The sequence below is a fragment of the Ochotona princeps genome, chromosome 29 (assembly GCF_030435755.1).
Source record: "Ochotona princeps isolate mOchPri1 chromosome 29, mOchPri1.hap1, whole genome shotgun sequence".
NCBI lineage: Eukaryota > Metazoa > Chordata > Mammalia > Lagomorpha > Ochotonidae > Ochotona > Ochotona princeps.
This window is the reverse complement of record NC_080860.1, coordinates 15,706,645-15,722,738: the sequence shown is the minus strand read 5'-3', so window position 1 is coordinate 15,722,738 and position 16,094 is coordinate 15,706,645. Positions and strand designations below refer to the sequence as shown.

Sequence of the window (16,094 nt, the reverse complement as noted above, 5' to 3'; positions counted from 1 at the left end):
GAGTACAGGCCTAAGAGAATGGACACACGGCCTGGCTCAATGGCTAAATCCTCAGTGTGCATCCACCAGGATTCCATATGGGCGCTGGTTCTTGTCCCGGCTGCTCCACTTCCCATCTGGCTCCCTGCTTGTGGGCCAGGAAAGCAGTCGAGGACGGCCCAAAGCCTTGGGACCCTGCACCCGCGTGGGAGACCTGGAAGAAGCTCCTGGCTCCTGGCTTCAGATCAGCTAAATTTGACTATTGCAGTTACCTGGGGAGTGAACCAGTAGACAGATAATCTTTGTATCATTCTTCTGTCTGTAAAACTGCTCTTCCAATAAAAAGTTGAAAAAAGAGAGAGAGAGAGACAGAGAGAGAAAGTACACAGGGATCTGGCCACCCAGGGTAGAGCCTTAAGCAAGGTGTTCTGTTTTGTTTCATATCTAGTCTGTATTTTGGGGCAACTCTCCGAAAAGCAATTTTTTTATTTTAAAAAATTTATTTTTATTGGAAATCTCAGTATCCTCAGAGGTTCTGCACCCAGTGCCCCAAGAGACAGAGGGAAGCTGTGAGAACTGAACGTGCATGAAACATTTAAAACAGTGCCGGGCACAGTGAGCACCCTGAAGGGGCTACTTTAGCTGTGACAGCTTTGGTTTTAATTTGTTGATCTATTCTGAATTGGTAAACTTTCTTTTTAGGACTATTTATTTATTTGAAAGGCAGTTAGAGAGAGAGAGAGCATGCTTCCACGCACAAATTGACTCCCTAAATTGCTGCTGCAACAGTTAGGGCTAGGTGAGGTTGAACTCAAAAGCTGGGAGCTTCCTCTGTGTCTCCCACATGGATGCAGGGGCCTGTCCTTGGACCATCTTCCGTTGTTTTGTCAGGTGAATTAGCAGCGAGCTAGCTAGATTGGGAGTGGAGCAGCTGGGATTATCAACCAGCATTGCAGGCTATGACTTCACGTGCTTTACCACAGTGCTGGCTCCTAAGTTTTTTTTTTTTTTTTTTTTAACTTGAGAGGCAAAGAAACCAATAAAGACAAAGTTCTCGATTGCTTGTTCACCACCATGATGCCCATATATACGGGTTTAAAAAAAGAGATTTATTTATTTTTATTGGAAAGGTAGATTTACAGAGAGAAGGAGAGACAGAGTGAAAGATCTTCCATCCACTGGTTCACTCACCATGTAGCCACAACTGCTGGAGCCAAGCCAGCCTGAAGTCAGGAGCTTCTTCCAGGTCTCCCATGTGGGTGCAAGGTCCCAATGCTTTGTGCCGTCCTCTACTGCTTTCCCAGGTCATAAGCGGGGAGCTGGATAGAAAGTACAGCAGCCAGGACATGAACCAGTGTCCATATGGGGTACTGGCACCACAGAGTAGAGGATTAACCTGTTGCGCTGTGGCACCAGCCTCCACCCACTTAGCTAGGTTAAACAGCTGCCCCATGTTACAGGCTTTCTGATGTAGAGACTTTTGCAGAGTGTTTGCCATTCCCTGCTGTTAGGCAGCCGAGTTCTCCCCAGTGGGCATAGGTGTGGGTGGTCCTGCAGTGTTCCCCTTGTCCTTGTGAAGATTCTTCTGTGAGAGTCCTAGAAGCTTGAGTAGAATCACTGGATCAGAAGGCGTGTACACTTACAAGTGTGATAAATCCCACCCCACCCCCAGTCCGAGCGGCCCAGACCTAACACCCACTGGCCTAGAGAAGGTGTAAGCAGCACTGTCTTATCCGCATGTGTGCCGAGTCCTCCTCCTCCTGCTCTCCCTCCCAGCGGAAGACGGAATCCAACACTGCTGAAAGCTATCCCTCTCTTTGTCTTGCAGAGTCTGGCCACAGATAAGGGACCAAAATGACGGACTCAAAGTATTTCACCACGACCAAGAAAGGTACTGTTTTCATTTCTTTATGAGATTTGTTTTAGTCTTTGCCTGCCTGAACCCTCTGCTTGCTTCCCGTGGGGTGGGCGGGAGGCCCAGGGGTGGCCTGGATGCCCACACTAGGAAACAGCCGAGAGAGCTGCTGTGCTGTGTAGGTCCTGAAAACCCGCTGTCAGTGTGAAAAGTGGACCACAGGAAGAGTGGGAGCCGCAAGAGTGGGCAAAAGCTCTCCCCCCCCAACTTTTGGGTTCTCCGTGGCTTGCTTTGTTAGTGATGATATTTTTAACTATTGTAATAGTGAAGTAGGATGTTTGTTTCCTGTCTGTCACCCTGCAGTGGAGGGTGTGTCTGGTCCTTTGGGGGTGCGGGTTTCTCGCGGCTAAGTGTGGAGCTCCCATACTGTTTTTCATTTGACGTTATCAAGAGTGTTTCCCAGCAGTTTCAGTGACTCAGTACTAGATCTGCTGAGTTGCTGCCCTGAAAGTTGCTAAGGAAGCTCCTGCCGGTGGATATTCTGGTCCTTCCTTCTTCTGAGGAAGTGGAGAACGTTGTCCTCGCTGGCAAATGTGCTTCAACCCTGTAAGCATCTTTCTGGCCAGCTCTTCCTTCTTTTTTTAAGTTTTCTTTTCTTTTCTTTTTTTTTTTTTTTTAAGGGTAGAACTACAGAGAAGGAGAGACAGAGAGAGGTCCTTCACCTACCGATTCACTCCCAGAGGAGATGGGCTGGTCTGAAGCCAGGAGCCAGGAGCTCCTCCCAGTTCTCCCACATGGGTGGTAGGGGCCCAAGCACTTGGACTGTCTTCTGCTGCTCTCCTAGGCCATTAGCAGGGACCTGGGTTAGAAGTAGAATATGGCCTAGACATGAACCAGGGCCCATACGGGATGCTGATGCCGGAGGCTTTGGCTTTGCCCACTGTACCACAGTGTTGGTTCCTGGCAGTGGGAGATTTTTGCAGCTTTTCTTTTGTAAAGACTGTCTGGAGAGTTCCAGGCTTGAACCCAGTATCAGTGGTGGGTTTCAGCAAGGGAAAGTTTGAGGCAGGTTTTTTGTTTTTGTTTTAACATTTATTTATTTATTTGAAAGAGTCTTTCTGCTTCTCCCTCTATGAGTAACTCTTTCCAAAAAGTTAAAAATAAATCTCTAAATAAAAAATAAATTTCTCAAGTAAGTTTGATATCCAGGGTGTAAGTCATGAAGATACATTGAAAGGAACAGTTAAGGGTGCCATCTCTCCTTACAGAACTATCTGCTTTGGGGGCAAATTTCCCCAAGTTACTCTGCCTGGTAAAATAGCTACACTGCCTTTTGAGGAATAGGAGGCGGAGCTTTAGAAATGTCAGCTAGATCTCCCTCTGTCTCTCTGTCCTTTACTGTCTGTTCTCCGAGTTATTTTTCCCTAGTAAAATACAACATTATCTTGAAAATTTTCCATACCATAAAACTTATTTTGGTGGTGTGTAAGATTCTGTAGGTTTTTACAAACTCACATAGATGTAGCTAAATCAAGATCCAAGATACTGCTGTAACCTCTGCAACTTAAATCCTCTTACAGTCAACCTCATCATCTCACCCCAAATCCTTGTGCTCGGTCCCTGTGGTGCAGCCTTTCCAGAATGGCCTATGTGGATCTGTTCATGTAAATGTCAACTTTTGAGTCTGGTTTCTTTCACTTAGCACAATTCATCTGAGGTACATTCACATTGCTGCCTGTATCAGCAGTTTATAGCTTTCTATTGCAAAGTAATAGTCCATTGTAGGAAAGTAAAGCATTTATCTATTACCAACTGATGGATCTTTGGGCTTATTCTGGATTTTTGATGATTGAAAATTAACTAAAAGCAAAATAAGTAAATATTTATAATTATTTATAAATAATATATAATTTATACATTATATGTAATTTATAGTTACACAGAGGAAAAGACAGATCTTGCATCCACTGGTTCACTCCCCAAATGGCTGCAACAGCCAGGGCTGGGCTGCACCCATGGTTCTGGAACTTTCCGTATGTGGGTGCAGTGGCCCAAATACTTTGTCATTTTCCTCTGTTTTCCCTGGTGCATTACCAGAGAGCTGAATCAGGAGTAGAGCAGCCAGGACTCTAACCTGTACCATATGGGATGCCAGCATCACAAGTAGTAGACTTACCCCTGTGCCATAGCCCCAGCACTGACACCTGCCCCAGGGCTGATCCTAATGTAGGATTGCAGGGAGGGAGGCAAGCAAGCCAGGACCCCAGCTCTTAAGAAAAGTGACAGTGCCTCAGCCTGGAGTCAAATGTGGCTGTGAGGTTGGAGAGAAAGTGTCTGTCTCATGTATAATTGAGGAAGTGGGCCTCTGAATTGACTGGATCTGGGGGCCGGTACACAAGCATAGTGGCTAAATCCTTTCCTTCATCTGCCAAGATGCCATATGGCCGCAGGTTTGTATTCTAGCTGCTCCACTTCCCATCCATCTTGTGGCCTGGGAAAGCAGTTGAAGACGGCCCAAAGCTTTGGAACCCTGCATCCTCGTGGGACACCCAGAAGAAGCTCCTGATTCCTGGCTTTTTTTTTTTTTTTTTTTAGATTTATTTATTTTTGTTACAAAGTCAGATATACAGAGAGGAGGAGAGACAGAGACAGAGAGGAAGATCTTCCGTCCGATGAGTCACTCCCCAAGTGACTGCAACGGCCAGTGCTGTGCCAATCCGAAGCCAGAAACCAGGAACCTCCTCCGGGTCTCCCACGCGGGTGCAGGGTACCAAGGCCTCGGGCCATCCTCAACTGCTTTCCCAGGCCACAAGCAGGGAGCTGGATGGGAAGTGGAGCCGCAGGGATTAGAACCGGTGGCCATATGGGATCCCGGCATGTTCAAGGCGAGGACTTTAGCCGCTAGGCCACCACGCTGCTGGGCCCGATTCCTGGCTTTGGATCAGCTCAACTCCAGTTGTTGCAGCTGCTTGGGAGGTGAACCAGTGGATGGAAGATCTTTCTCTGTCTCTCTTTCTCTCTGTATATCTGATTTTCCAATTAAAAAGGATCCCAGGTTACCCAGCTGCCTTGGTGCTGAGGTGACTCAGGCCTGGAGACATCAGTTGGCAGTGAGCAGGTGCTTTTCCAGGGGTCCAAGATCAAGGTCTGTGTGGTGGATTTCAGAGCAAGCAGACACAAGCCCCTCACCCTCTTGCAGGCGCAGATCATGTGTTCTTTGAATGAACTTGAACTGCAGGATCTGCAAATTCCTCCTGCTGCCTTGAGCAATACCCTTGTGGCCTGGCCCTGGTCTGTGCTGGGCAATTGTTCTTACTTGGCCATGGGTACTGTGTCTGAAGTTCCCTGCAGAAAGAAAAAATGTCATGGAAAGAAACCTACACATTTTGCTTTTTCTCACTGAGAATCCATCTAGAACTTGCTCAGCGTGTTTTCCCCACATCCTCCACTCTGAAATAACTGGAGAGGGAAACCTGGGACTCCTGTTCTGCAAGAGGGATCCAAAGACAGGGTCAGGGGGATCATTAGGAGTAACAGCAGTCACCCTTAAGGCTGACTGCTGAGCTGCCGGCAGAGCATTTCCCCCACCCCCCATCCGAGACAAAGGAAGGAGTGGACAAAGCTGGAGTCCTGGGTGGGCCCAGCATAGGGGCGAAGAGAGTGGAGCTGCAGACCTCATTCTACGTCTTGGCTTTACCACCTCGCTGCATAAGCTGCTGGGCCTCTTAAAGCCTCCCTTTACTCACCTGTAAAATGGGGGCAAACAGTCGTGAGGATGACATGAAAAAAAAGCATGGAATAAGGCAGTGTGGCCAGAACTAGAGAGGCACCGGAAGTCAAGTCGGCCCTCCTAAGCTGTTCCCTGATATAAGCCAGCTCCGCGGCAGGGCCCCTGGGCAAACCCCACTTCCTCATTTGCTTTTCCCCAGTCATCAAGTTCTGAAGAGCAGTTTATTACATGTCGGGAACCTTGTGAAGCAGCTGATTCCTTTTTTTTTTTTTTTTAAGCAGAGCTACCACTTATGGCTCAGGAAATAAAAGTCCCTAGCCAGCGGTTTGTAGCCAGAGGTTCTAGGAAAGTAGGAAAAGCCTACGTGTGTGAGATCGAGCCCACTGGCCTCAGGTCAAGTGAGGGCAGCTGTGTGAACTTGGCCCCTCAAGGCATCCACATCCTGCCGGAGTAGCACTGGCCTCCGTGCTGTTTGTCAACCTCCTGGGCTTTGGTCACCGCCATGGTGCTCTTCAAACCTCCACTGTGCCCATTCTCCTTCTGGTCATCCCTCACCATCGCCTGCCCCACCCAAGGCCTGGAGCATCTCAGCGTGTTGTACTCTTCCCCTGGAGGGGCTCTCTCAGAGGTTGGGGATGGGGAATGAGCCCTGGCAGGGTTGGGCTGGAGGGCTCATGGCCGCCTGCTTCCCTTAGGGGAGATCTTCGAGCTGAAGGCGGAGCTCAACAGTGACAAGAAGGAGAAGAAGAAGGAGGCCGTGAAGAAAGTGATCGCATCGATGACCGTGGGCAAGGACGTCAGGTGGGTAGCAGCCCGCCACGGGGAGAGGTCTGAGCCGCGTCTGGTTCAGCACCCTCCTTAGGATGCCAGGAGGCCACCTGTCCCTGAGATGGCTTCCTTCCAGACCCTTCTCCCCAAACGGCGGTTGGACCAGGCATGAAGAAGTGAGTGGAGTGCAGTAGATGGAACAGGCAGCAAGTGCTGGATGACTTGCGGCAGGACCCCTGACAGAAGTTCCCAGAGAATACAGTTCTCTACTCAGAAAAGGGCTCCTGTGTGGCCAAGTCATCTGTTGGTTTTCCAAAAGCAAAAAAAAAAAAAAAAGGAACATCAGATTAATGATTTATTTATTTTTAGGAGCCCGATACAGTGGCTCAATGACTAAATCCTCACACTGCAGACACCACAATCCCATGTGGGCACTGGTTTATATCTCAGCTGTTCCACCTCCCATCCAACTCCCTGTGGCCTGGGAAAGCAGTCAAGGATGGCCCAAGGCCTTGGGATCCTGCACCCACGTGAGAGATCCAGAAGGGCTCCTGGCTCCCGATCAGTTCTGCTGCAGCCACTGGCAGTCATCTGAGGAGTAAGCTAGTGGATAAAGGATCTGTATCTCTTTCTCTGTAAATCTGATCTGCCTTTCCAATAAGAATGAATAAACTCTTAAAAGAAAAAAAGGAAGATTTATTTATTTTTATTGGAAAGGCAGATTTACAGAGAGAAGGAGAGACAGAGTGAAAGATCTTCCATCTGCTGGTTCACTCACCAAATAGCCACAACTGCCGGAGCCAAGCTGATCTGAAGCCAGCAGCTTCTTCCAGGTCTCCCATGTGGGTGCAAGGTCCCAAGGCTTTGTGCCGTCCTCTACTGCTTTCCCAGGCCATAAGCAGGGAGCTGGATAGAAAGTACAGCAGCCAAGATACAAACCAGTGCCCGTATGGGATCCTGACACTTTGTAATAAAAAAATTAGCCAATTGAACCATTGTACTGGGCCTAGATTTTTTCATTTTAAATCTCCCTGCTTTACATTGCCAGGCACTATCACACAAGCAAACCAATTGTCTGGCCCAAGTCAGATGCACCTGCAGGTTGGATTTTTCTGATTCGCCACTGGTTACAGCTTGAAGTTCAGTTACGTGGAACACGGCTACCACACCTTAGTTGTGCTCTCCACCAGCAACACCCCTATGCCCGGCTTGTTTGCCCATCTTGTAAAACTCTGCCGAGGTCTTTCTTCTTCCTGTTACGTTCCCTGTTCAGCCCAGCCCCATGCCCTGGACTTAGCGCTTCATCTGGACAGCTTTCCTGTTCCGCATGCTTGGGTTTACCTGCCCATCGGACTGGAGGGTCCCCCGAGGCAGGGGCGGGTTTCCAACAAGCTGATACTTGCACAAGTTCACAGGCTGTGTTCAGCTGCTTTCCCAGCAGGTCCCATTGCCAGTAATGCCAGAGCAAAGTGACTGCTGAACAGTCATGGGGTTAATGGCAGAAGTAGGACTCAAGCCCAGCCACTCTGAAATGCAAATGCAGGCTTCTTTTGCCAGTAGATGCTCCTCGACGCCCTCTCTATGCCTGGTCATGTATGGGGACTTAAGTGGTTCATACTGCTCCAGATGTCCCCCCAGTTGCCCTGCCCATCCCTCAACCCCATCCTCACCCAGGAAAGCATCTTGCTCGGGAACAGGAGGAACTGGCACGATCGCAAAGGGGTCAGACATTTGCCAGAAAGCTAGGCCTCCTTCCAAGTCTGCTCTCTTCCAGAACAAAGCTGCTGTCCTTCAAGTAGGACACTGCTGTTGCCTCCTCACGGAAGGAGCATCTTTGTTCCTGCCTATCTAAGGAGCTTGTTCCACTGATGCAATAGACCCGAAAAAGCAGGCCTCTCCCAGCCCCCCCACCCCCATTCTTCCTGGTGTGTGTTGTCCTCCCAGGGGATGCATCTGTTTCAGCTTTGGCTGTCCTGCCTCTCGGGGCTCGGGGACATTCACCTTGACCCCTTTAGTCTCATGTTGCCACATCCTTGCCAGAGATAGAAATTTGTCTAATCATATCCTGCATTTCAAGGGGCCTGTGACTTAGGATCGTTGAGTGCCTTATTGGGAACTAGTGTAACAAGGTCGTGAGGGCAGACGTGGCTCCCCAGACAGGTGGACCATGTGAACCTCAGGGTGTCTTCTGTGAACTGGAGAAGAGTCCCTAGTTTTCTCAGGACTGTTGAGTGAGATCAGATACAAAAAGTCCTTAGCACCACATGTGGGAAACAGCATGGCCTCTATGCCTGAGCTACTCGTTCCCAGGTGTCAAAACAGGCCCTTGTGCTGAGAGCAGCCTGGCCCATACCCTGCTCCCCCAGAACCCTGCAACCAGAGGCCCCTGTAAGAGCCACGTTCCGTATCAGGGAGGGGCAGGGGGTCATCGTTGTTGACTCAGGCATGTCCCGGGTTTCAAGGACCTGAACCTGAAGTGTTGTCTGTTTGCCCTGTACAGGGCCCTGGGGAGTGAGTTTTCACTGCATCTTTCTTACAAGTGAGGAAACCGAAACTGAGCACATGGGGTTTCCCAGCATCCCAGAGCTACCAAGGGCTCCAGAGCTCATGCTTGAACCGTGGGAGAAGAGCCACAGTGTGTGTGTGTTTGTTTCCTTTGAAATCACCTTTGGGACTCCATGTCCTCTAGCAGGTGTCTTTCTACTTGTCACCTCCCTGCTGTCCCTGCTCCCTGTTGGCTGCCTGGAAATCCTCCCTGTTGCTTCCTCAGCCTCCCCGCTTCCACCTTGCAGTGCTCTCTTCCCCGACGTGGTAAACTGCATGCAGACAGACAACCTGGAGCTGAAGAAGCTGGTGTACCTGTACCTGATGAACTATGCCAAGAGTCAGCCGGACATGGCCATCATGGCAGTCAACACCTTCGTAAAGGTCAGCGGGAGCGCTCACTGCTCCGCCTCCCCCCATCTTCTCCGGGTGGGGCTCCTTTCAGCCCTCTCAGGCTGCCCTCTCCCACCCAGGCCGAGGGCCTCTTCCTCCAGCAGAGGGCTCCCCTTCCCCACAGGAGGAGATGCTGGAGGCCTCTCCTCACTCACTCCATGTCAGGTGGTTCCAGGCCTGATGACACTCTCAGGCCTCAGGGCTCTTGGCCAGGGCAAGGTTCATCAGTGCTCCCCTTCTAGGCTGGTGCTTTCTGCTCTATAGATTGAGGAGCAAGCAGAGATATGAACGGTCAGCTCCTTACAAACCCTAGCTCCCTCCAAGCACACAGAAGAGATTAGGAAATGGAGTGCTGGTTGCTTGGCCTCATGGGTCTACACTCTGTGCGTGTGAAATTTGCACTGTACCTGAAGATGTAGAAATGTTGCATGTTGAACACAAATCTTTAAGAACAATTTTAAAGTGTTTTTTTTTTTTCTTTAATAAAAAGAGCCCTAGCTTTTCTGCTTTCCCCCCACCCCAATCAATCCTTAGAATCAGGAAAATGAGGATTTCTGGGATACAATGGCAACATTGTGGGCGCTAGTGTGAGATGGGCATCTGTGACCTTGGCTAAGCTCCCAACCTTGCTGGGAGCCTCACTTTCCACACGTGTAAAACCAAGCCAGGGGTGTACATTCATGGTGAGGACTGGATAGGACAGTGTGCCCAGCTTCTCACACGGGTAACTGGTAGACGCTCGGTGCCCATTCTGTGGCAGTGACTTCTAGGGCTACAGGCTGCAGTCAACGGTGACCCCACAACAGTCAGCCCAGGCTGCTGAGCCCAACAAGCCATAGAGCTGCAAGGCAGGGAGAATGTCAAGCCACGCATGGCTCATCCCACCCCGGCCACTGGCTGCTTCCCTTTAGGACTGCGAGGACCCCAACCCCCTCATCCGTGCCCTGGCTGTGCGGACCATGGGTTGCATCCGAGTTGACAAGATCACAGAATACCTGTGCGAGCCACTCCGCAAGTGCCTGAAGGACGAGGACCCCTACGTGCGCAAGACAGCAGCTGTGTGTGTGGCCAAGCTCCATGACATCAATGCCCAGCTGGTGGAGGACCAGGGCTTCCTAGACACCCTTAAAGACCTCATCTCTGACTCTAACCCCATGGTAAGGCTCTGCCACTCGCCTCACCAGCTCCTCTTGCCTGCCACTCCTCTGCCAGGGGTCTGTTCCTACACGTCAGAGCCTTGTAGTGTAGGCTGATTGTTCTTGTGCCTTCTGGTGATTCAAGCTAGCCCTAACCCAACCTAACTTGTCTTCTCTGTACTCTCTAACTGGGTGACTTTCTCCTTCATCATTGATATGAGCCTCACTCTCCAAGGCTGGCAGGAGTCCTGGGAATGTAGCATGTCTGTCCCAGTCCCTTCCTCTACCTTCCAGTCACCATCATCTCATCAGAACCAGCTGTGTGCTCTGACTATGAGGTGCTGTCCTCTTGTTCCACATCTCTGCAGGGGTGTAGAGAGTCATCCAGGAAGTAGCAAGATGCTTGGATGTAGCTGGGAGGGCAGTTCTGGACTCCTCATCCACAGCAGTGTGTGAGAGCAGTGTGGCAGCCATGCGCGCTCTGTGCCCCACAGGAACAGTGTCCACCCACAAGCACTGGCAGCCTGCACACGGACAGGCTGTGGAGCGTGGGGTAACCTAGGGAACCGTTGTAACCAATGCAGAATGGACAGCCATTCTCCTGCAAGTTTGGTTGAGGGACCAGAGCTGCAGCTGGCAAGGCCTGGTGGACCCCAGCCCCACCCATGTGTGCAGCTTGGAGGGACTCTTCGGAACTTGGTTAGCTCTGAGCTGCACGGTTGATAGTCACTGCCCTGAGCCACTGCAGCTGTTAGAGAGGAGTGTTAGGTTAGGTCTCTGGGAATTAGTTGTGTTGCTAGAGTACTCTTCTGTTTCAGAATGATTTAGTCCCACCTGCAGAGGAGTCAGCAGGGGCACCATTGGGAGTGGGTTGCCTTGAGGCTGCAGACTCTGCCTATTAGGTTGTGGTCCTTTTAGGATGTTTAGCCTCTGACCGTCCGTACCATGAGTCCTGCTGCCCACTGGCCTGGGAGCAGTGTCCCTAGCCTCTACCCCTCCCACCCTCAACCAGGTGGTGGCCAACGCAGTGGCTGCCCTCTCAGAGATTGCCGAGTCCCATCCCAGCAGCGATCTGCTCGACCTGAACCCACAGTCCATTAACAAGCTGTTGACAGCCCTGAACGAATGCACCGAGTGGGGCCAGATCTTCATCCTGGACTGCCTGGCCAACTATACACCTAAGGATGACCGCGAAGCCCAGAGGTGAGCGGGCTGCTCCTCCCTAGCCAGCTCAGTGGCACATGGTTCTCAGGCTTGGGCAGGTCCCTTTTCAGATTCACACCACACACCATCCTCAGACCCCCTCAAGGGAGGCCAGTCTTCCTTCACTATTTCCAGAGTCAGAAGTCGGCAGTCGGCTGATGGGGACCTGGCCGGCTCGGCTAAAGCCACTGACGATTGCATTCTTTCAGTGCCCACCTTGGCAGGGGCCCCTGTACTAGATCATCTTTAAAGCAACTCTCCACAGGAGGACCTATTATTGTCCCATTTTGCAGAGGAGCAAACTCCAGTTAGAGAAGTGGTGGGAATTATGTACCCAGTGGGACACATCTGACTGTTGATCTTAACCAGTGTGATGTGTATTTTTTGTATGTGTGTGTTTGTTCTTATCCACTGATCCACTCATTAGATTCCTATAACAGCTTCTAGGCTGAAGCTAGAAACCAGGAAGTAAAGCCAGGGCTCGTGTGTAAAGGGGAGAGACTCAGTCACTTAAGCCAACACTTAGTGTGCGTTGGCACGAAGGTGGACCTGGAAGCGGAAACCAGAGCTAGAACCCAAAAATTCGGATGTAAGACATGGGGGTCCAAACCAACCACTTAAGTCATGGCAAGGCTGAGTACCCACCTCTGCTGTTCCTTCTGAATGCCCTGGCAGTCAGGGGAGTGAGGGCGTGACGGCTCTGAAGTGTTCTCCTGCTGCCAGCACCGTGTTCTTCTTCCTGACATTAACTCACGTGAGCCCCCAGCACGTGTGGAGAAGCATCCTTCTCTCCGTTTGATAGATGAGGAGCATAGGGCTGCCTGGGGTCAGCTGTAGGACAGGGCCAAGAGCCTCCTGTCCCCGAAGACCTGCTGTATTGATAACTAAAAGCAGGCTGTCTCCCCTTGTGTGTCTCCCCTCTTTGCCCTGTTGGATCGGATGGACCCCAGCATCTGTGAGCGGGTCACTCCCAGGCTCTCCCATGCCAACTCTGCCGTGGTGCTGTCTGCCGTCAAGGTGTTGATGAAGTTCATGGAGATGTTGTCCAAGGACTTGGACTACTACGGCACACTGCTCAAGAAACTGGCCCCGCCCCTGGTCACGCTGCTGTCCGCTGAGCCTGAGCTGCAGTACGTGGCCCTTCGCAACATCAACCTCATTGTGCAAAAAAGGTACCGAGGTGCCCCCCACTTGCAGTGTGTGCTCCAGGGGCATCTCTTTTGCTCTCAAAGGAAGCTGACCTTGTACCATGCAGGAAGTTTCCAAGAGTAGCTTTACCCTGGAGTTCTCAACCCGGGGATGGGGAGGAAGGCTCTCTGCCCCAGGGGACATTGACAGTGTATCAGGGGGCTGATGGTGGGCTAGGGGCAGGATGCCACCCTCTAGTGGGTAGAGGCAGAGCACAGTGCACAGGACAGCTGCTCACAGCAGGGAATTGGGAGGCTCAGCATGTCAGCAGGCACAGGCTTGAGAGGCCCTGTGTTAACCCCACCAAGGAGCAGACTAGGAAAAGGCTGAAGTGAGGCTTGCTACCTCTGACGTTACATGGCTCCAAGTCCTTGGGCTTCGCCTGAGATGAGACCTCATATGTGTGTGCACCTGTGTGTGTCCTGGGGACGAAGCCCATAGCAATAGTCTAGCCAGTCCCCTGAAGTTGGAAGACTCTGAGGAAGTGAGAACCTTTAGATTTTGTCACCTGAGCCCGAGAGAGGATACAGCAGAATCCCTCAGAATGGCCAGCAGCCCGTGTTGCTCCTTGCTGTGAGAGTGACTGCTCAGTAACCCACAGCGCCCAAGGCAAGACCTGGGTTGGGCAGGGGCTAGAAGACAGTGAGCAGCATTCCTGGGGCTTCTCTGGAAGGCCCCTCCTTCCTCTGAGCGGGCTCCTGAAGTTCCATGGAGTGGCGTGGGTGTGTTTCTCCCAGCCCTTTGGTCAAATGGCTCAGCAGTCAGGACTTGGTGTCTGCAGCCGTCTGTGAAGCATCCGTCTTTTACAGCAGGCCCCATGGCTAGGAGAGGGGAACATGGCGAGTAAGGGCCGCTTGTAGTCACTGTCTCCTATAACCTGGCATCAGTTTGGTTCTTAGCCCTCAGGGGTGCTCAGAGAAAGCTGTGAAACTGGAACATCTGTGAAAGTTTAGGAGGTAAATGTGGGAGAGCTTCTGACTGCCCCAGGGTGATGGGATTTGCAGTTGCAGTGGGGCCTTTATATACCGGTGTCCTTGGGTCACCGCACTTAGTAAGGTGTAGTGACTGGTAGATCCCAGTCAGCCTAAAGGGCTTCTGTGCTATATTTAGCATCAAATCCCTTAAGAGGTTGTCTGTGTTATCAGTGCATGACCTGACCCCGGCCTGGCATGAGGTTGGGCTGCTTCAGCCATGTCCTCGTTGCTACGCAACCTGGGTTCATGTCTCTAACATGGGGCACAGCAAAGACCCCTGGCTTGGCTAGGTTCTCCCTTGTGTGGGCACAGCAGCACCAAATGCCAGGCTGCTTCCTTCTCTCTCTCTGCCCCGTCTTTTACCTTTCTTTCATTTATTTTTTTTTAAAAGATTTATTTATTTTTATTACGAAGTCAGATATACAGAGAGGAGGAGAGACACAGAGGAAGATCTTCCGTCTGATGGTTCAAGCCCCAAGTGAGCCGCAACAGCCGGTGCTGCACCAATCCGAAGCCGGGAACCAGGAACCTCTTACGGGTCTCCCACGCGGGTGCAGGGTCCCAAGGCGCTGGGCCATCCTCAACTGCTTTCCCAGGCCACAAGCAGGGAGCTGGATGGGTAGTGGGGCTGCCGGGATTAGAACCGGCGCCCATATGGGATCCCAGGGCTTTCAAGGCGAGGACTTTAGCTGCTAGGCAACGCTGCCGGGCCCGGTCTTCTACCTTTCTTACCAGCTGTCTCCATTCCTTTTCCTTTTTGTTCTGCAAAGAGGCATAGGAGTAAGAATCGAGTGGCAACTGTTGTCTTAAACTGCCCTTACCAACTTTAGGCCTGTGACCTAGGCCAAACTGCTCAACTTCTCCGTTGAGCTTGGTGGTGCCAGCAGAGGGCAAAAGGATGTTGTGGCTAAAGCAGAAGCAGTGATATATGGGTAGGCACCTGCTGGTGATTGTGCCTGCCCAGCAAGTGTCTTCTCAGAGGCAGATGTGGGATGCCTGTGGAATTCTGCAGGTCCCAGAAGACCACCCCAAGTTCAGACACCCCAGGGACTCACAGGAGTAACCTATGATTGTGCTCATGGTGAGGTTTACTAGAGTGAGGTCCTAAGGACACCCGACTGAGTCAGGAAGAAGCAAGGCTGGAGGGATCCTGAGCGACTTTTCCTCCTCCCTCCCTCCCTTGACAGGTCACACACAGCGCAGATGCTCCCAGCCAGAGTGTGCAGGGTCTGCCCAGGGGAGCCTATTTAAGACCTAAGACCTAGCACCCAGCGTTTAATTTGGATGCATCCACCAAATTCTAGACTCCCAAGAGGAAAGCAGGTGTTCAGTGTATACCATACTGTTTATGCTGTCTAGGCACAATTAACCACCATTATTACTGTTCTGGAAACAGTAACAACACTCTTGAAACCCAAGTCTCCATGCTCCAGGCCTGCTGTTTTTTTGTATTATTGTTATTATTAGCAGTATTAGTATTATCATTAAGATTTATGTATTCAAAAAGCAGAGTTACAGAGGCAGACTCTTCTGTTCATTGATTTACTCTCCAAAAGGCCGCAGAGGCCAAGACTGAGCCAGGCCAAAACCAGGAGCCTGCAACTCTATCCAGTTCTCCCACAAGGATGGCAGGGGCCAAAGCACTTCAACTGTTTTCTGCACCTTTTCCAGATAGGAAGCTGGCTCAGAGCCAGAGCAGCTAAGGCTCGAACTGGGACACGTATGGGATGTTCAGGCATACTAGCCAACCAAGCTTTTCTTAAAATGATAAGTAACAATTAAAAAAAGAGAGGGGGCCTGGTGCAGTAGCCTAGCAGCTAAATCCTCGCCTTCAGCCTTCATCTGCCAGAATCCCATATGGGCACCGGTTCTAATCCCGGTGGCCCTGCTTCCCATCCATCTCCTTGCTTGTGGCCTGGGAAAGCAGTTGAGGACGGCCCAAAGCCTTGGAACCCTACACCAGCATAGGAGACCCAGAAAAGAAGCTTCTGGGTCCTGGCTTCAGATCAACTTGGCTCAACTCGGCTCTGCCCATTGCGGCCACTTGGGAAGTGAACCAGCAGACAGAAAATCTTTCTCTGTCTCTCCTCCTCTCTGTAAATGTGACTGTCCAATGAAAAAATTAACAATTAAAAAGAAGTGAAGTAGTCCAAATTTGGATTGGCGCTAATATGGGATGCTGGTGTCACAGACAGTGGCTTAACCTGTTGTGCCTTGATGCCAGTCCCTTGCCACACTGTTCTAGAACTAGGAGGCTCGGGCCTGTGATGGTCTGTATTTTATGCACAAGGAAACAGGTATGAGGTCGCAGATGAAATAGAAAC

At 51.0% G+C, this 16,094-nt stretch overlaps 1 protein-coding gene across 2 annotated transcripts in view; it reads left to right on the top strand.

Moving 5' to 3' along the window:
* Positions 1-16,094, top strand: part of AP1B1 (adaptor related protein complex 1 subunit beta 1) — a 47,639-nt gene that overhangs the window by 12,884 nt on the left and 18,661 nt on the right. For both annotated transcript variants that reach the window (XM_058656486.1, XM_058656487.1), the window contains exons 2-7: positions 1,808-1,870; positions 6,260-6,365; positions 9,125-9,260; positions 10,181-10,426; positions 11,418-11,608; positions 12,559-12,780. In XM_058656486.1, the coding sequence (XP_058512469.1) occupies positions 1,834-1,870; positions 6,260-6,365; positions 9,125-9,260; positions 10,181-10,426; positions 11,418-11,608; positions 12,559-12,780 (938 nt within the window). In that variant the 5' untranslated portion in view covers positions 1,808-1,833. The remainder of the gene's footprint in view (positions 1-1,807; positions 1,871-6,259; positions 6,366-9,124; positions 9,261-10,180; positions 10,427-11,417; positions 11,609-12,558; positions 12,781-16,094) is intronic.